The 20,764-nt window shown below is 35.0% G+C and overlaps 1 protein-coding gene and 1 pseudogene across 2 annotated transcripts in view; one reads left to right on the top strand and one right to left on the bottom strand.

Annotated features, from left to right (window-relative positions):
• TNFSF13B (TNF superfamily member 13b) overlaps window positions 1-16,166 on the top strand; it is a 32,281-nt gene extending 16,115 nt beyond the window's left edge. For both annotated transcript variants that reach the window (XM_074387450.1, XM_003928246.4), the window contains 3 exons: window positions 10,513-10,625; window positions 10,714-10,864; window positions 14,497-16,166. In XM_074387450.1, coding sequence (XP_074243551.1) covers window positions 10,513-10,625; window positions 10,714-10,864; window positions 14,497-14,609 — 377 coding nt within the window. In that variant the 3' untranslated portion in view covers window positions 14,610-16,166. The remainder of the gene's footprint in view (window positions 1-10,512; window positions 10,626-10,713; window positions 10,865-14,496) is intronic.
• Window positions 8,207-8,899, bottom strand: LOC101043863 (adenylate kinase 2, mitochondrial pseudogene; annotated as a pseudogene).
• Window positions 16,167-20,764: the final 4,598 nt, after the last annotated feature.

Genomic DNA, 20,764 nt, shown 5'->3' with positions numbered 1-20,764 from the left:
GGAGCTTACCTCTTGATAAAGAGAAAACAGAAAAAAAAAAAAAAAAAAAAAAAACAACCCATAAATGAACAAGTAACATGCAGATGAAATGAAATGCTGTGAAGGAAACAAAGCAGGCAGAGGTTGGAAGGAAGTTTTGTGTTGTGAACTAACTACGAGTTCGGGAGTATCTGAAGGTTAAGTTAAGGGATGAGGAATAGGCAAAGCAAAAACTAGCACAGATAATGACTGTGAGTCAGCGCTGGTAATGGTTCCCTGGGATGCTCTTTCCATCCGTGTTTTATCTATGTGACTGTATCCTAAATGCAACACAGGTGCCAAACTAGTTGTAAATCTATTATTTATTGCTCAACATTTTCCCAAATCATGTTTGCAACTTTTAATAAGGAGCACTCTGTTTCCTAAGAAGTAAGAGAAAGCCAGAAGATCTTCAAGGCCAAAGTTATCATTTAAAAAAATGACTTGGAAAAGGTTTACTTTACACATCTGGCCCTCCCAAAATGCTATAAATTGCACCAAATGATGCAGCTGCTATACTCCAATGTGCCTGTGAATTGTACAGTAGGCTGTGATCTTCCTGGAGTGGTGACTGCTTGCACGGATCCCAGGGTGCTGAACGGGGATGCTTACTTGGGATGCTGGCTTGTAGTACTCTGACCATTAGGATGAATGGGTTGGCCTTGTGATGTCAGCAAACTCTTGACCAGTATATAAATGTTAGTGTGCAAGAACATTTTAGCAGGGAGAGAGAGGCAGGTTGCATTTTGTTAAGGAAGGTTGTACCCAATGAAGCATTTTTACTTGCATAAGTAAAAATGATTCATAAGAAGACTTCTGGAAAAAGATAATGCATTATTAATTTTACAGCATATTATATATTACAATATATTATGATTAGCATATTTTATATATCATCTCATTCTATTATAAATAACATCAGGTCTTGAGATGAAATTATTTTATATATTCCAGAGGTTGAAAAGAGTGGGGCTACATCCATCCGATATTTTCAGTTCCTGTGCTCTGTCCCACACTTTTGTCCAGACAGTGAAGGTAGAGATAAACCACACAAAAGATAAAAAGACAGGAGCAGTTTATCAGAGTGTAGTCTCATGCGTTTTCTGTTCATTTGTTTTTTTGAATTTTAATATAATTTTTGAATAGGTAATACATTCACATATTGCAAAAAATAAAAAGCACGAAGAGTTTGGATTGCTTCTTTTCTGTTCCTGTCCACACTCACCTCACTTTTAGTTTCCCATGTAGATTTCAGATGCCCTCTACATTAACACAAACAAATGTAAATGCAGTTCTGCTTTTCTCCTTTCTTACAGTAAACACTTAAAACCATATCTGCAATACATATGATTTGAAAATGAGATTGCGACTTGCTTCCTTTATTTAACAACGTATATTGTAGACATTTGATGTCTGTGTACAGAGTTCCTCATATTTTTTTAAAAAGCAGCGTAATATTCCATTGTGTAAATTTAATGTATTTAACCAGGCCACTACAAATAGACTTCTTGGTGTCCATCTTTTGCAATGCAGGTGCTGCAAAAAAATGATTGTGTGCATCTGTAACTTCTCATATGTCAGCTTCTGTGTGAGACAGATTTCGAATTTTGACAGTTATTGCTAAATGGTCCTATAGGGGTTACAAAATGCATGTTATCACTGGCAGCAAAAGAACACCAGGTGAAAAATAGCATCTCTTAATTTGCTTTCTTTCAAGCCATTCTTTTGTATGTTTTAAGAACCATTTGTATTTTCTGTCTTTACATTCTTTCAATTTTTCATTTCTATTTTTATTTCTTTTTCTGTGAGCCATCTGTTCATATTTTTTTTTCTATTTTTCCTTTGGACTTTTGTAATTTTTAAATTGATTTCTATGAGCGCTTTATATCTCAAGCAGACTAATTCTTCATATTATGAGTTGGAAGCACTTCCTCCCATGCTTTCATTTGTCTTAAATTTTGCTTGAAGTTTTTTTTTTTTTTTTTTGGTCAAATTTTATCAATTTTTTAAAACAGATTCTGGATCTTGGGTTGTGATTAGAAAGTCTTTTATTCTTAAATGTATTAAGGAAGGATCTCATGTTCCTTCAGAAACTTTTAGAGTTGTTTTCTACCTTCAAATAATTTATCTATTTGCAATTTATCCTAATATAAGATGTGAGGTATGCAACCAATTTAATTCTCTCCCATGAGAACATCACAGATTTTTTTAAATCACCCATCTTTTCCACATTGCTTAAAGATATTAACTTTAACTTCTATTAAATTCCTTATTTAGTCTATGTTTTTTCACTTTTTAAATACTTTTCTGTTATACTATCTTATTTATGCACCCCAATAAAATAGCATTTTGGTTATTAGGGCTTTATAAGATGATTTGGTAAATCTAATTCTCTTATCATTTTTTCTTTTTATAGAATTTTTCTGTATACACACACACACACCCCCAACAATTCTAGATGTACAGATCAAATCTAATCCAAAAACCTGATATATACTTATATTTGTTTAGTCTCTTTTTGTTTCTTTTAGTATTTATTGAAATTTTCTTCAAGAAGTTCTTGCATATTTCTTGTTAATATCATTATAAGGTATTTTACCTTTTCAAATGCTATGATAAATATAAACATTTTCTTTCATTATATTTTCTAGTTGGTTGTTCTTTTTGTGTATAAAGGCCTTGAATTCCATGATATATCTTTTCAACATTAAGGTTGAAATGTTTTCTTTGTGGAGGGTGGGGGTTGCATTTCCCTAGCATGACCTCGCCCAAAATTTGACTTTTAACTTCTCTCAAATAATTTGTTTTCTGTGTTCCTCATGTATGCAAACCAGAGTTGCTCTTTGTTGTTTGATCTCATCTTAAAATAATTTGTATTTATTGGATGATATAAACCAATTTACGTTTACTTACTTCAGAAATATATTTGGCTTTTGTTCACTGTATTGTGCTATATTGTGTATTTTTTTATACATTAACAGAAGAGTTTCTATTTTATAGTTTTAAAGAGGTTGCTTACTATGTAGGCTGTCTGCTTTGCTTTTTCTATTAGCGTAGACCTCTAAATACTTACTAGGAGGGGTAGCTACCTTTTCAGCTATATCTTTTTTACTTAAATCAAATTCATATAACATAGAACAGAACACACATTTCACTGTCATGTAGTATTCACAATATTTTACAGCCACTAACTCTCTCTAGCTCCAAAATATTTTCTTCAGCCCCAGAGAAAATCCCGTGTTCATTAAGCAATCAGTCACCAGTTCTCCATCTCCTCACCCACCCGCAATTACCAGCAATCTGCTTTATGTCTCTGTGGATTCACCTATTTTAGATGGTTTCTATAAATGCAATTATACAATACATGACTTTTAGTGCCTGGCTTCTTTCCCTTAGCATAATGTTGTGAGGTTCACCAACATTCTAGTGTGTAATATTCATACTTCATTCTTCTGTATGAATGTATATTATTCCATTACATGTAAGCCATGATTTTATTAATGGGCATTTTGGGTTGTTTCTGCCTTTTGGCTATTGTGAGTAGAGATCCTGTGAGCATTTGTGTAAAATACTTTGAGTGCCTCTTTTCAATTATTTGGAGTATATATCTATGAGTAGACTTCTTGAGAAAATGTCAACCTGTTCTCTACAGTGTTCACCACTTTGCTTTCCCATCAGCAATGTATGAGGGTTCTAACTTTTCCACATCCTCACCGACACATCTTATTTTCAATATTTTTGTTATTATTGCCTTCCTATTGGGTGTAAAGTAATATCTCATCGTGGTATTTATTTGCATTTTCTTAATGACTGATGATGCAGGGCATCTTTTCATGTCCTTTTTGGTTTTTGTATATCTTCTTTGGAAAAATGTCTTTTCAATCAGATTGTTTGTCTTTGTGTTGTAAAACTTCTTTATATAGTATGGATACACAGGACCCTTATGAAATATCTGACTTGCAAGTATTTTCTTCTATTTTGTGGATTATCCTTATACTTTCTTGATAATGTCATTTGAGGCACAAAAGTATTGTGCATCATATGAATGAGTTTTGCTCTGTTGCCCAGGCTAGAGTGCCATGGCACTATCTCAGCTCATGGCAACCTCCACCTCCTGGGTTCAAGTGATTCTTGAACTTCAGCCTCCTGAGTAGCTGGGATTACAGGTGCCCACCACCACACCCAGCTAATTTTTGTATTTTTAGTAGAAACAGGGTTTCACCATGTTGGCCAGGCTGGTCTCAAACTCCTGACCTCAAGAGATCCACCTGCCTCGGCCTCCCAAAATTCTGGTATTACATGCGTGAGCCACTGCACCTGGTCAAAAATTTTCTATATATACGATTATGTTATCTGCAAATAGAGATAGTTTTACTACTCTCCTTGCATTTGGATTTTTTTTAAAAAATATATTTATCATGCCTAATTGCTTTTGCTGGAATTCCTGCTGGTATATGTTGAATAGCAGGCATTGTCTTGTAAATACAGGCATTGTCTTGTTTCTGATGAGGATTATGTATTCATGATTGATTCTGATCTGTAGCTTTTTTGTGGTGTCTTTGTCTGGCATTAGTATCAGTGTAATTCTAGACGTAGAGAACAAGTTAGAAATTGTTCCCTCTTTTTGATTTTTTTTGGAAAGAGTTTGAGGAGATTGATATCTTTTCTTTAAATGTCTAGTAAAATTCACCAATAAAATCATCTAGTTATGAATTTCGAGGGAAGACTTGGATTAATTCAAACTCTGTACTAGTTACAGGTCTGTTCAGATTTTCTATTTATTTTTGAGTCAGTTTTGGTAGTTTGTGTATTTCTAGGAATTTGTCCCTTTCATTTAGGTTATTTAATTTGTTGGAGTACAATTATTATAAATAATAAAAAGGTATAAAGATTTTATTTCTAATAGGCTAATAATAATGCCTCCATTTTCTTTAATGATTTTATTGATTGGAGTCTTTTCTCTTTTTTTGTTCAATGTAGCTAAATGATTGTCATTTTTGTTGATCTTTTCAAAAAATGAATTTATAGTGTTCTTGATTGTTTCCAGTCTTTTTCTGTTCTTTTTTTTATTATTTATTTATTTATTTATTTATTTATTTTGAGATGGAGTCTCACTCAATCACCCAGGCTGGAGTGCAATGGTGTCATCTCAGTTCACTGCAAGCTTTGCCTCTGGGTTCAAGTGATTCTCCTGCCTCCACCTCTCAACTAGCTGGGACCTCAGGCATGTGCCACCACACCTACCTAATTTTTTTGTATTTCTAGTAGAGACAGGATTTCACCATGTTGGTCAGGCTGGTCTCGAACTCCTTACCTCAAATGATTCTCCTGCCTTGGCCTCCCAAAGTGCTGGAATTACAGGTGTGAGCCACTGCACCCAGCCCTTTTTCTATTCTTTATTCCGTCTATCTTCTTTTTTATTGCCTTCTTTATTATATTATCTGATCTTTATTATTTTCTTCCTTCTGTCAATGTTGGGTTTAGTTTCCTTTTCTGTTTCTGTTTCTTTAAGCTGCACTTATATTATCAATCTGAGATCTTTTTTAACATCGACATTTACAATTGTACATTTCTTTCTGTATACTTTTTCTTCTTTCTATGAATATTGCTATGTTGTGTTTTTATTTTCAATCATCTCAAAGTATTTTCTATTTTCTTCTAGGATTTATTCATAGATTAATTTGTTGTTTAAGAATTTGTTCAATTTTCACTTATTTGTGAGTTTTCCAATTTTCCTTATGTTATTGAATGTAGCTAGCATGAATGCCTACTACAGACTCACTTCAGATTCAAAAACAAAAACAGATTTCAAGGCCAAAGGATGAAAAATATATCTTTTTAAAATACAAGATATTTGTAGAATTTAAATATTTTTAAATTTATTGAGAATTATTTTGTTGCATAACATGATCGATCTTGGAGAATGTTCATATGCATTTGAAAATATATATTCTGCTTTTTTTAGGTGGAGTGTATTCTATATGTCTGTTAGGTCCAGTTAGTTTACACTGTTGTTCAAGTTCACTATTGCCTTATTGATCTCTTACCTAGATGGTCTGGCTATTATTTCAAGTGAAATAGTGAAATCTTTAGCTGTTTCTATAAAAATGTCTATTTCTCCTTTCAATTCAGTCAATATCTGCTTATATCTTGAGGTTCTGTGGAACGATGCATATATGTTTATAGTTATTAAGTATTCTTGATAAATTGACTCTATTATCAATATTTAATATCTCTTGGTCTCATAAAAATTTTTGACTTAACATGCATTTATTCTGATGTCAGTATCAGCCATCCCCATTCTCTTTGGCTGCTATTTGCAAGGAGGCATATTTGTTAAACTTTGATCTTGAAATCTTGAAACACAAAAACCTGCTTCTGTGTTTGAATCTGAAGTGAGTCTCTAATAGGGCAGAATATAATTAGATCACGAGTTTGGGCTTTTAAAAAATCTATTTTGCCAATCTCTGTATTTTAATTGGCAAATTTAGCTCATTTATATTTGAATTGATTACTGGTAAGGAAAGAATTACTTCTGTCATGTTGGTGTTTGTTTTCTATGAGATTTGTTCCTCAATTCTTTTATTATCTCTTAGTTTTGTTTTTAATAGACTTTTATAAGTATACCATTTTGTTTTTCTCCTAACTTTTTTTCTGAATTTTTAAAAGTTATTATCTTAGTTGTTATTCTGGTGATTACAATTACCACCCTAAATTTATAACGATGTGGTTTGAGTTGATAACAACTTCATTTCTCTATGTTGTTATTTTCACAAAATATACGCTTATATATTATAAGCTGTTAACAATTAATAATTATTATTTTATGTATTTGTCTTTAAAATAGTATAGGAGACAAAAAGAGAAGTTAAAAACTAAAAATACACTTACAATGGCTTTTACATTTACCTATGTATGTACCTTTACTTGTGTTCTTTATTTCTTCATATGTCTTTCAGTTTCCAGCTGATTTTTTTTTTTTTCAATCTCCTTTAGCGTTTCTTATAGGGTAAGTCTGCTACGAATGCACTCCCTCAGCTTTTCTTTATCTGCGAATATCTTAATTTTTCTCTACATTTTAGGGATTTTTTTTCCTACATATAGATTACATGGTAGACAGTTTTATTCATTAGTACTTTAAATATGTAATTCCCCGGCCTTCTGCCCTCCATAGTTTTCGATGACAAATCAGCTATTAAGCTTATTGAGCATATTTTATATTTGATGAATTGCCTCCCTTGCTGCTTTCAAGATGTGCTCCTTGTCATTATTTTTATATTTTTTTAATTTTAACATATTGTTTTGATTTAGGGGCCAGACAAGGCAGCATTTGGCAAGTTAAGAAAGGCACCTCATTGAAAATAGTACCTCACAGTGCTGTCGAGTGAGCCCAGTTACAGGATTTGAGAATAGAAAGGACAATCTTTGGATGATATAACTTAGGACACTTGTTTATTTATTTAAGAGGGTCCCTTCACACAGTGCAGATAAAAGAAGGCAGGTGCATAGGATTGTGGCATGTGTTGGGTCATGGTGAGAGGTTACTCCTGAGACTAGGTAGCCTGGTAAATCAGTGGTAAGTCAGGGGAAGGGAATCAGCCTCCCTTTCCATTCCATTCCCTTCTCTCTCTCCTTCATTTCAGTAAACTTGATTTATTGAGCCACCATCCAGGTGAATCCACCTTGTATCTCTTTCAAATGTGGAGATCATTTTTTATCTTGTAGCATGTGGAGCCAAGGTCAGTATCAAAGCGTCCTTGCTCCAAGCTGTAGGACAGAACAATTTGATTTCCTGTACTCTTGGTCTAGAACCCACGGAGTTCTGAGATAAAAACTGAGGTCTTAGAGCACTGGCTTTAAAAAACACTATCACCAGTCCAGAGTAAATGAAAACCCCATTCCCTAGAAATAATACTGTATCTCTCTATTTCTACCCCCACCCTCCAAGCATGGTGTTTTTTAAAAATTTAATTTTTCCCTTACACTTTAAAAACTCCCACCTATGTATAAAACAAACTGCCTCACTACAATAACACTGCTGTTCTTCCAAGTATTCCTCTTGAGCCACTCACCAGCCCTCCCTCACCATCCTCACCCTGACCACCCTTCCCCTTCTGCCCTGCACCTAAGAGCAGGGATCACGCTGTGGGTGATGAGCAATGGTGCAGTCTCACCTGGTCTTCTGATATTAGGATGTGGCTTTGGAGAAGGCTGCTAGGATGCATGTGAACACTACAGCAGGGGACTGGGATGCATTGATGGCAGAGAGGACCCCCCAATTCCTGTAGTACTCCATGAGTGGGGCGGTTTGAGTGTGGCAGGCTTGCAGGCAGCTTTTCAAGGCTTTCTCATTATCATTTGATCAATGAATCAAGGGTTCCTTGGTGATGTTATCTTTCATGGGCTCCTTTGAGGGGTTGAAATCTTCATGGTAGGAATGGCCACTCTTGGGGTGAATCAGCCTTCTTATGATTCTTCGGATCAGCAGAGAGTCTAGGATGCTGAATTCAATCACAGAATCAAGTTTCTCTTTCCTCTTCTCCATGAGGTCTTCAAGCATTTCTGCCTGCCTCTCAGCACAAGGGAAGCCATCCAGAAGAAAACCACTTCTGCACCATCTCCAAATTCTTCTAAATGAGATCCACTACCATTTCATCACTCACTAGTTTCTCAGTATCCATAGCTGTCTTCAGCATTTTTTCCTAGCTCTGAGCCAGAAGCCACCATGGCCCTGAGCATGTCCCCAGTAGCCAAATGGTAGACATAGAAGTTTTCAGACAATCTGGGTGCCTGGGTGCCTGGGTTCCTTTACGAGCCCCAGCAGCATGGCCCAGATGCCTTTAGGATACTTGGGTTCTGCCGCTGGCACACTGGGAGCCATGTCTGCCGAAGTCTCTCACTGCCACCCACTCACACACCTCAACGTCCAGTGCTTCCCAGGCCATCCGTCATTATGTTTTAATAGCTTGATTTTAATAAGTCTTGATAGAAATCTTTTTGTATTTACCTTCCTTGGAGTTTACTGAATTTTTTTAGATGTATAAATTTATGGCTTTCTTCAACATTGGAAAGAGTTTGGCCATTGTTTCTCCAAATATTCTTTTTTTCAGATTTTCTCTCGCTTCTCCTGTGACTCTCATAATGCATATGTTCATCTGCTTAATGTATCCTGGGGGGGGAGGTCTCTTATAATCTGTTCACTTTTCTTTATTCTTTTTTATTTTAACTTTATTTTCAGAGCCATTTTAGAGTCACAGAAGAATTGAGAGGAAGGTACAGAGATATCTCATATTTCCTACAGATGCATATCCTCCCCCATTATCAAAATTCCCCACCAGGGTGGTACATTTGTTACAACTGATAAACCTGCACTAATATATGATTATCACGCAGAGTCCATGGCTTACATTAGGGGTCACCTTAGTGTTGTACTTTCTACAGGTTAGCACAAATATATAATGGCATGTATCCATCATTGTCGTATCAGAGTATTTTCACTGCCCTAAAAACTCTCTGTGCTTCACTCTAACTACTTACCCCTTTCACCTCCTTATTCCCTGGAAATGACTGTTTTTAAAAAAATGTCTCTATAATATTAACTTTTCTAGAGTGCCCTGTAGTTGGAATTGCATGATATGTAACATTTTCCCAGTCTCTAGACTTAGGACACACCCTTTACTCCAGTAGTCACATAACACACCCATGAGACATTCAGGGAATGTAAAGCATGAATTTACAGGTAAGGAGTGTTTCTGCTCTCTTAATGGGTTTTGATGTCCAAACGCACCTACATTGTAGTCGTCCCCCACATGCCTCCTCACTCATGGCTACTGTCTTCTCTCTGTCCCTTTCATCTCACCCTTGAGCCCAGAGGCCTCCTTGTCACTCCGCAAGTGACTTTCCACTAACGGAGGCAAATTACCAGTGAACTGCACAGAAACCACTGAAACTCAAATATCATACATCATTGTTTCAATGTTCCTTGACCCTTCTTAGTAAAGGTTATTTTGTCTTAGTTTCTTCTTTCTTCCTTAGGCTCCCTTCTGTTGCTACATTTGGGGCAAGAAATGGAGACATTGCTTCCTCCTGAAACTTTGAGCCAAACTCTTCACATACTCCTTCCTTTCTGGGAAACAAAGGAAAATCTCTACTAATGTGTTATTCAGAGAAATTTTGCCCACTTCTGGCTTCAAACTCTCCCATCCAGACCAGGCCTTATTATCAAGTAGCCGAAATACAGACCAATAAAGGGAAAACTCAGACATTCATATCAACGGTTAGCTCTGAGGTTCTTGTATCTGATACATTAACCCAGGTTAATATGTAAGTGATGGCAAAGAATCCAATGTAGTAATGTGACTTGTCTTCTTCTTCTTTTTTTTTTTTTTAAAGATGGAATTATCTTCTAAGTTTCAGAGGTAGCTTAACAACTAAATGGGGCTGAAAACTGCTTTTCTTGGTTTCTTTTCTTTTAAATGATTCTCTTTGTTGCAGGATCTTACACATTTATTCCATGGCTTCTCAGCTTTAAAAGGGGAAGTGCCCTAGAAGAAAAAGAGAATAAAATATTGGTCAAAGAAACTGGTTACTTTTTTATATATGGTCAGGTAGGTCCAAACCCTAACTCTGGTTTTACCGTCCAAAGCCTCCTATTTTGTGTTCATTTCTGACAAAGTGTTTTGGTTTGTTTCTCAGGTTTTATACACTGATAAGATCTATTCCATGGGACATCTAATTCAGAGGAAAAAAGTCCGTGTCTTTGGGGATGAATTGAGTCTGGTGACTTTGTTTCGATGTATTCAAAATATGCCTGAAACACAACCCAATAATTCCTGCTATTCAGCTGGTAAATAATATTTCTCAGACCCTGCTAATTGTAAAATGAAGAGAGTTTGATGAAAACTCTGACCTGCAGAATGTGAAAATGAAAAGATGGTGCCCTAAAATACAAATAGACAGACATTCCTCAATATATTGTGTTTTCAAAATCTTGAATGATAAGCTAGGCTGTTTTAATTGAAAAAAGATGGAATTATTACTGTTATTACATTTTGTGTACATTTAGAAAGAGAAGCAACTTCCTAGCATTCTACATTGAGAAAAATTCTGATGTATTTTCTTTAATCCTTAATAACAGCAATAATAATATCTAAAAACTATAAAGTGATTACCACTTGCCAGGCACTCTTTCCTGCATTTTATATATGTGTACTTATTTAATCTTCCCATTTTAGGGAGTCAGAATCTAGACACAGAGAGACAACATAACTCGTCCCAGGTTACACAGCTACTAGCTTTTAGACTAGTTTAGACCAGCTGGTCTGGCTCCACACTGGGAACAATGAAAAATCTTCTTGCATGCTGTGAAGGAAATGCCCCTGGCTGGGTTTGAGGGCAAGGGAAAGTTGTATAATGGCTTCTTTCTCATACAGGTGACATTTTGTGTCAATGGACACCAGACAGGTGACTTAGGAATGTGAAAGTGTAGGTGCAAACCTGCCTTTACACTCAGGAGCAGTGAGAAGCAGAGAGCAGGGCAGGTCTTACAAATTTCAGGTCTGTTTCTGCTGTAATTGCCAACATTTCCTTCATTTTATAGGGTGATTTCAAATTAATCAAGGCTGGTTTTAAAGAAAAAGATTTACTTTAAAGACATTTATTTTCTCTGTTGATTTTGTAAAATCCAGAACCCTGAGGAATAGCATTCAGTTACCATGAATGTCCGTGTGACACACAGGAAAAGAGACTGGCTATGCATTTTGAAATACTGTGTTTCAAAAACATTTACAAACAAATGCCCAATAAGTCAGTTAGAAACTAAGGAAAGCTGAGTGCGGTGGCTCTCACCTGTAATCCCAGCATTTTGGGAGGCCGAGGCTGGTGGATCACGAGGTCAGGAGTTCAAGACCAGCCTGGCCAAGATGGTGAAACCCCATCTTTACTAAAAATGCAATTAGCCGGGCATGGTGGTGGGTGCCTGTAATCCCAGCTATTCGGGAGGCTGAGGCAGAGAATTGCTTAAACCTAGGAGGTGGAGGTTGCGGTGAGCCCAGATAGCACCACTGCATTCCAGCCTGGGCAACAGAGTGAGACTCCATCTCAAAAAAAAAAAAAAAAAAGGGAGGCCGGGCGCGGTGGCTCAAACCTGTAATCCCAGCACTTTGGGAGGCCGAGGCGGGTGGATCACAAGGTCAAGAGATCAAGACCATCCTGGTCAACATGGTGAAACCCCGTCTCTACTAAAAATACGAAAAATTAGCTGGGCATGGTGGCGCGTGCCTGTAATCCCAGCTACTCAGGAGGCTGAGGCAGGAGAATTGCCTGAACCCAGGAGGCAGAGGTTGCGGTAAGCCGAGATCGCGCCATTGCACTCCAGCCTGGGTAACAAGAGCGAAACTCCTTCTCAAAAAAAAAAAAAAAAAAAAAAAAGGGAAAAGAAACTAAGGAAAATGATTACTAATAATGGAAATGATGTCATTCTGGATCTGCAGACACAGACTGCACTGGTGCAGGGGATAAGGAAGTTTACTAAATTAGAATTCCCTAATTTTCATAAAGAAATGTTTCCCTTCACCCAGTGCTGACTAGTAATTTGGAGTTGCAAAATATTTGTAAATGGTGAGAGACTACTCCAATCTGTTATTTATTTATATTCATTAGTACTAAAATTTTTACAGGTAACTCTTTAAAACATTTTTCTAATCATCTGCTCCCCTTAGCACTTACTTGCTATTAGAGGACTCTGCTAGATTTCTTAAGGTGTCTTACTTTTTAAGAATAATTCACTTGACTTTAAAGATATTTTTCATTACTAGTAGCTTAGTGTCGTATATGAGTACCATCCTCTAGGAAGTTTCAGGTTTGCAATTTTAGTCTGTTTTAGGGCAAAATTATTTAAAGCTGTTTAAAACCACACATTAGAGTATGAGTGCATGTTTCCATAGTAACCTGAAAAAATTTCAATAGCCAAACTTAAGAAGTTCAACATAATACCAACGAACCACTTTTATATACAAAGCTGAATTTTATTTCTTATTCTATTAATAAAATGTTTTTTAGAAAAAGTTATACCTGATTGCTGTAATCTGGAAGAATCGAAATAGCCACGAATTTACTGTTAAAATGTTAAACAGGCTCTATAGTTGTTCACACCCACCTAATCTTTAGAGTTAATATTATTTAATGCTTTGTGAGCTACGCTCTTTGTCAAAATGTTAAGTCATTTCCAATCTCTAAAATAATGACAAGTCTATTCAACAAATAAATCTCAATCTTCTTATTCTTGCTACTTAAGGTAGTCCTGAAATGTTTTGTCAATTCTAGAAAGTGTTCACATAACTTTCACTAAGTCCTAAAATCTTTCATTTGTAGTCTGTCTTTGCCCATTAACAAAAAAGCACACCCAGTGGGGACAGAAATTTTGTCGTCCTTGATCACTACTCCATGTTTGTCTAGAAGAGTGCCTGGTACATAGTAAGTGTTCAGTAAACTCCCCCTGGCTACTGCCCAAGTAAATCTGCATGTCTTGGGCTTTAGGTTAGAATAGACGTGAACGTACATGTGTTTATGTAGGTATATTTTCACTATGCTAATGAAACAATGCAGTTATTCTAAAAACTATTAGCCATAGTATTGACAATTCAGATGACAGTTATTTTGTTAGTTTCTTTACTTCTTCTCTTCCCTTTGTTCCTCTCTTTCTTCTCCTTCATATTTTTCTACTGAAATAGTGTCAAGAATTACCTGATATATTCAATGTAGTCACTGAATGTATTTTGTTTTACTAATTCACAGATGCATTCGTCCTTGTAAATTAGTTGCACACAGAGTTATTTGTTCTTAAGTCCTAATTACATTGTTGTTTTTGATTACTAAGACAAACATGATCATCTAAGAAAACAAAAGATAAAGGATTGTGAAAAGTAATCCAGATAATGCTTAAACCCATAGTCTGGACTCTCAGGAAAAACTATATTAATGAATGTGGTATGTTAAGAAATGGTGTCTTGTTTTTTCACTTTCTAATATTTATGCTTTTTACATATCTGTTTAAAAATATGATTAGGAATATCTATATGTGTGTGTATGTGTGTAATTTTACACATTTTTATTTAAAATTATTATAAAAACTTTTCCTGTCAACAAAATTAAACAAAACTCACCTCTAATCATTTAATATTCAATCAAAAGATGTGCTGATTTACCTAATTGTATAAAAAGTCATATATTGAGCTTCTTTTGGGGCCCTCCATTTTATACAGAGTAGGTGATAAATGCATTTATATCTGTTATAACTCCTTTTGATTGTTTATTCTAAATGTTTTTAGGCTAAAATAATTGTACAGGTCTAGAAGTCCATTGGTGTATTTTGAAGTATGAATGCCTATGTTAACATTTTTTACAAAACAAAATAGTATTATTTAAAGTTCTTTTCTGTTGTTTAACCACTTATAGTTCTTGTACATAATTTTTCCCCAGGCATAGCAAAACTAGAAGAAGGTGATGAACTCCAACTTGCAATACCACGGGAAAATGCACAAATATTACTGGATGGAGATGCCACATTTTTTGGTGCATTCAAACTGCTGTGACCTACTTATGCCATGTCTGCAGCTATTTTCCTCCCTTTCTCTGTACCTCTAAGAGGAAAGAATCTAACTGGAAATACCAAAAAGAAAAAAAAGAGTAGTTACCATAGCCTTTTCTGTGAGCTATTTGTTTTGGTTTGCTGAAACTAATCCAAAACAGGAAATTTAACAGACAACCACAGCCAAAGAGTGTCATGTGAATTACAAGAAATAGAGCTCATTTAGGGAAAGATAGAACTAGAAAGGCTTTTCACTGTAATTCCATGTTGAACAATTTAGTCATAGCTTCTTATCTTGGAGGAAGGATGCAACTCAAAGGGGCAGTAAGAAGTTTGTAAAATGTGGCACCCATAATTTACTATGGAACAAGTGCCCACATCTCTAGGACATTAAGACATTTGTGAGAAATCTCAGGATTCGTCTTCTGTTTTTATGTTAAATGCACCCCCTTCCTTTTCAGTTAACATTATAAAAAGTAAAAAATAAAAATTTTAGAAATATTGCATTAGATACATGAAAAAATAACAAAGTTTAAATATAAATGTGAAACAATTTGGCTGAAAATGCTATCCATATACTATTCAAGTCTTTTACGGTTATTTCAAGTATGCAATTTTTATCTCTAATATAATATATTACCCAGACATTTTTCACAGGAGAGAGAGAATATCCTCATTTGTTTATGCTCATGTGTATTTTCCGTAGTGAATTTCAGACAGCTTAAATGTCAGGTAATAATAATTTATGCATATAAAGCATTGATTGAAAAATAACTATAATTGTTTATAGTCAAAAACATAATCTCCAACAGAAGCTACTGTATACATTTATACTAATGTAATATAATTTCCCTTTATTTCTTGTTCTTCTGTTTCAAACTGCTGCTATTGTAGTTTACATATCCCAATCTTTAAAAATATTCCTCTTATTAGCTTTAAATTCACTTTATAGATGTTTAGTTTTAATTGAAATTATTGGTGTCCTGAATTGTGTCACATACTATGTGCTCCTTATACGTATGGTGATATCCCAAAAAACATCATCCCGGCTTTCATTTTATAAAATGCCATACTTAAGAATGCTGTAATACTTATCTTTTATAACATGTTTTTTTTTTTTTTGGCTTTGCTTGTCTTTTATGTCAACAGTTTAAAATGTTTACTTCATATAACAGTTTACATCATTCAACAGTTTACTTAAACAGTAGATAGAAAAATAGATGCCAGTCTATGAAAATGTTCCCATCAAAAAATACTTTTCAAAGATATACTTTTCAAAACAAAGAAAACAATTTAAATTTTATGTTTAAAACCTAAACTTTACACTTAAACTTTGTTTAAACTTTAAACTTAAATTTTGTTTAAATATGTGGTTCCTATAATGTTGACTTCAGTAAGTTCAGATAAAATATATTTTGCAATTCATTTTGTTTTACATTATAACTTAAAAAGAAGGAGCAATAAGTGGGGTCAGAGTTTCAATGCTAGGAGTGGTGGTTCATGATTTCTCTAGTGTTGCTGCTAATGTGGATTAACAAATAAAAACATTCATTGCCTTTTTCCTCATTGTCTGACTGAGTTTGTCTAGAAACACCCACCTTTTGAATTCTCACTGTATAATTAAATGTTATTTTTAAAATCAGGTGAAACATGATAAATTAATTTGTGTTAGGACATGATAGTTTGGAAATGTGAATATTTTCCATATCCAAAAAAGGATCTGTTCACGTCTGTATCTAACTACCTAATTTTAAACGATCTAGGAGACATTTGTTATGTTATTACCTTTAGAGTTTATCCAACAGTATGGCATATTTTGTGAGATTTTTAGTACAGTATTAACTACATATTATTGGTGCAATATCAAGTATTAATATTAAGTAGATAGATATATAATTGAGAAAAGTTAATATCAAGCCAAGTATTCTCCTCCTGAGGGGCTAAGAGGTGGTAAAACTCCACCAGGACAAGCATCTTGCAGGGATTACAAAAGGCATCATTGAGGGCAATCTTGTTGGCAGCAATTTCTTATCACAACTTGGACCCAACTCCCACTCTGCTGTAATTAGAAAGTTGTATTAGTCCGTTATTACACTGCCTATAAAGACATACTCAATATTGGGTAATTAATAAAGAAAAAGAGATTTAATGGACTCACAGATCCACATAGCTGGGGAGATCTTACAATCATGGTGGAAGGTGAAAGGCACATCTTACGTGGCAGTAGGCGAGGAGGAAATGAGAACCAAGTGGAAGAGGAAACCCCTTATAAAACCATCAGATCTTGTGAGACTTATTCACTACTACAAGAACAGTACAGGGGAAACCATTCCCATCATTCAATTATATCCCACCAGGTCCCTCCCACAACACAAGGGAATTATGGGAGCTATAATTCAAGATGAGATTTGGGTGGGGTCACAGCCAAACCATATGAAAGGTGCAATGGAGAATTCATAATCCTCTGATGATGGTGATGAAAGTAAAACAACAAGTAGAATTATAGATGTAAGAAAAGGGAGGAAATTCTTTACCATTGAGTTAATCACTTTACATGTTTTTAAAGTTTGACTTTTTGTTTTGAAATAATTTCAGACTTTGAAAACTATAATAAAAACAAGTGTAATGAAACCCCGTATATTCTCAATGTTAGCATCTTACAATACAAGTGTAAAAGTCAAGAGATTAACATTAATACAGCAGCTAATGCATAGACCCTGTGAACACTGACCACAAGCTAAGTTATAAACAAGATTCAGCACATTTTAAATAGTTGCTTTAAATCAATTATGGTCCCTCTACAGCAGCTTTAGTAACAGAAATCAGTGATTAAAACGTCAGGAAAAAATGCAGTTGGAAATTAAAGTGGAAAGAAATCACTTCTAAATAATTTATGGCTTAAACAGAAAGCATACAGAAATTAAAAAATGTTTAAAACTAGATGACAAAACACTTCACAAGAAACCTTGAAGGTGTAGAAAAGTCATTACTTATATAGAATTAAACTTAAATGCTTATATTATAAAAGAAAAATGCCTGAAAGTTATGAGCTAAGTACCAAAAACCAAAAACAAAAAAAGACAAAACAAAAGCAAGATAAAAATTAAATAAACAAAAACTTTAGCCAAAGGAAATAGAAGAAAGCAATTAAATATAAGAGCAGAAATTCAGAAACTAGAAAATGCAAGTAATAAAAAGATCAATAAGGCCAAAAAATTTATATATGAATGAATATAAATATAGAGATAAATAAATATAACAAGATACTTTTATCATAAAAATAAAATATTTTCATTTTATCATATTTAAACCTTAAGGTTTCTTGTAAAATATTTCATTATCAATGTTTTAAAAAAAAATATGGAAGGCCAGCATAAACAATATTAGAATTGAAAATGGGGACAAAAGTATAGATGCCAAAGAGAAAAATGAAAAAAAGTACTAAGAAGATTTTGTCAATAAACTTTAAAAAATTAGATGAGAGATAAATTCCTAGATAAATAGAAATTGACCAAACTGATCACTATGAAAGAGATAAAAATGAATCCATTAGAGATGTTGAAGTAGTTTACAATTTACCCCCAAAGGAATCATCAGGCCAAGACAGGAACATTTTCTCAGATACTCAAGGGGCAGACTATTTTATATCATGCAAATTATTTTAGAGAACAAGAGAATACTCCCAAATTCAACTTATATTTCCCTCTATAATCTCAAAACGAAAAGATTCTGAGGGCGGAATTATAAGTAAACATTTCAAGCCAATCTTATGAATGTAGATGCAAACATCTTAAAATATTAGTAAATCGAATTCAGCAGTATTTTAAAAAGATCATGCATAATAACAAAGTTGGATTTGATCCATATACACAAATTTATATGTATATACATATATATATGAGATATGTGATTATAATAAAATAATAAAGGAGAATATCATATGATCAAGTCAGTAAATCCAAGAAAGAAAGTACAATTCAATATTTATCTATGGTAAACACTTTCAGCAAAGTGAGAATAAAGAAAACTTTAAAAATCCCATAAACTTAGCAACCAGAACAAGATAATTATTCTGAATGATTATTACCACTTCTACATTATAATGAAGCATCTAGACATTTTAACATTTATTCACATAATATTTATTGAATTTCTAATATGCAAGGCAATATTCCTGGTAATTATTTAGTGGGAAGGAGGCAAAAAATAAAGAAGTAGAACATATAGCCTCCCCAGTCATGAGGAACTGTAAGTCCTATAAACCTCTTTCTTTTGTAAATTGCCCAGTCTCAGGTATGTCTTTAACAGCAGTGTGAAAACAGAATAATATGGGCACCTACACGTTTATTTAGTGCTGGTCCGTGAAAATTAGCTGGCAGTTCTATTAGAAGATATTAGAGAGAAGGAGTAGACGATAATAGTTAATAACCTCATGTCTTGCCCTGAATGCAGGTCTAGCATTCAAATCCTAGGGTTACATTTTTTTTCACACTGAATTTGTGGAAAAAAAATGCACATGTAAAATCATTTAGAATGGTACCTTGCATATTATATATGCTAAATGCTTTTGCTTAAAAGACTTACATGCCCTATACCACATACACAGACATAACAAGAGGAATTTGAATTTGAATTCAAAAGAAGGAAAGAGAAGTGTACTGTCTGGTTTCATTTTAGAAAGACATCTGAAAGCTAAATTGGCAGGAAAATGAGGAATGTCTGGTTTTATTATCTGGTATTGTTGTTTTGTTTTAAGATATCTTGGATAGACAGAAAAAAAATGAGAGAGAAAGACAGAGAGAGAAAGCAGAACAGCACCCTGGAATTGAGAACACCACTCTGGCCCATCCATCAGGTCCCAGAACGACACCCAGCAGTGCGCTTGATAAGGAAAACAGCTCTGACTCTATCCCAGCCCAGAGGCTACAGATTTCCAAGGACTCCAGCATGAGAGCAGAAGGCTGCCCTAAATTTAACCTTGCAGGAGTGAAAGGGAGCCAGGATTCAGGAATCGAGTGGCAGCAGCAAGAAAACAGAATAAAAGGGAGACGGATGAGGAAGAAAACGTGCAGGAGGAAGATCATTTCTGGGGCCTGGGCATTTCCATACGGGACCACCCTAGAAGTGTGAGCTGGGAATGAGTAGGATAGACAGGGTTGTTTGACCTTCACCCCTTGGGACGCTCTCACCCCAACTCCACAGCCTCCCTCTACATGATGAGAAGTGGGTCAACATTTGCAGGGCTTTTTCCGAGGGAGGGAGTGTATGGGGGAGTCTCCGGCTCACCCGTGGAACAGGAGACGCTGCACGGAAAGCACCACATAAGGAGGCATGGTGTAGAGAGTTTGTGAGAATGAAAACACAGCCACGATTTTATTTGCATTTCAGATAAGACTATTGCATAATACATGGCAATATGATTCTCTTGGAAATTAAGATAAATTGTTTTATTTTTTTCTCAAGCATAAGCCCCAGAATTGACAGGGCTTCCAGATAAGAGTCTAGCAATCACAGTAGAAGTGAATAAGACGTTCTAAAACAACAAACCCCCTAATGAGGAATCCCCCCTCTACCCCTCTGGAATGTCATCACCCAGTTTCAGAGTGGACACCGCCAGAGGCGACAACCTATCTTCGTGTTCAAAATCTGTGTCTCACGTACAGAACTAAGATGTGGTTTGTGCTCTCAAAGCCCCATCTCACCACATTCTAGGAAAGGAAATCTAATTCAAAGTAAGTTCCATTTAACCTACATTACCTGGGTGGATGCAAGACAAAGAGGTAAGTTCCAGCCACTCATGAATTTGAGAAGCTGTAGTCATTTTCATTTATGACACTCATTGAAATTGTAGTGATTTCTTGAGTGTTAACTCCAGGGAGGTACTTGAGAGCTCATCTCTGTAAATGTGTGGTGAAAGGGACCCTATGTTTCTCAATCTGAATTACACTTGCTGACTTGTCTGCAGAAAGAGGGGTCAACAAACACCTGCTCCATTGCCAACGCATTCTATTTTAGTAACCACAGTTGGTGCAATGATAATCAAAAGAAGCCTTCTTGCCTTCAAAAAGTAGTGCCACCCATTTGTTAAGCCATGTTTGCATGCTATCCTAGATATTCTCACGCGCATTACTAAATATCTCAGCAAATGCCATCCCTTGT

The sequence above is a fragment of the Saimiri boliviensis genome, chromosome 16 (genome assembly GCF_048565385.1).
Source record: "Saimiri boliviensis isolate mSaiBol1 chromosome 16, mSaiBol1.pri, whole genome shotgun sequence".
NCBI classification, from domain to species: Eukaryota; Metazoa; Chordata; class Mammalia; order Primates; family Cebidae; genus Saimiri; species Saimiri boliviensis.
This window is presented reverse-complemented; position numbering and strand designations above follow the sequence as displayed.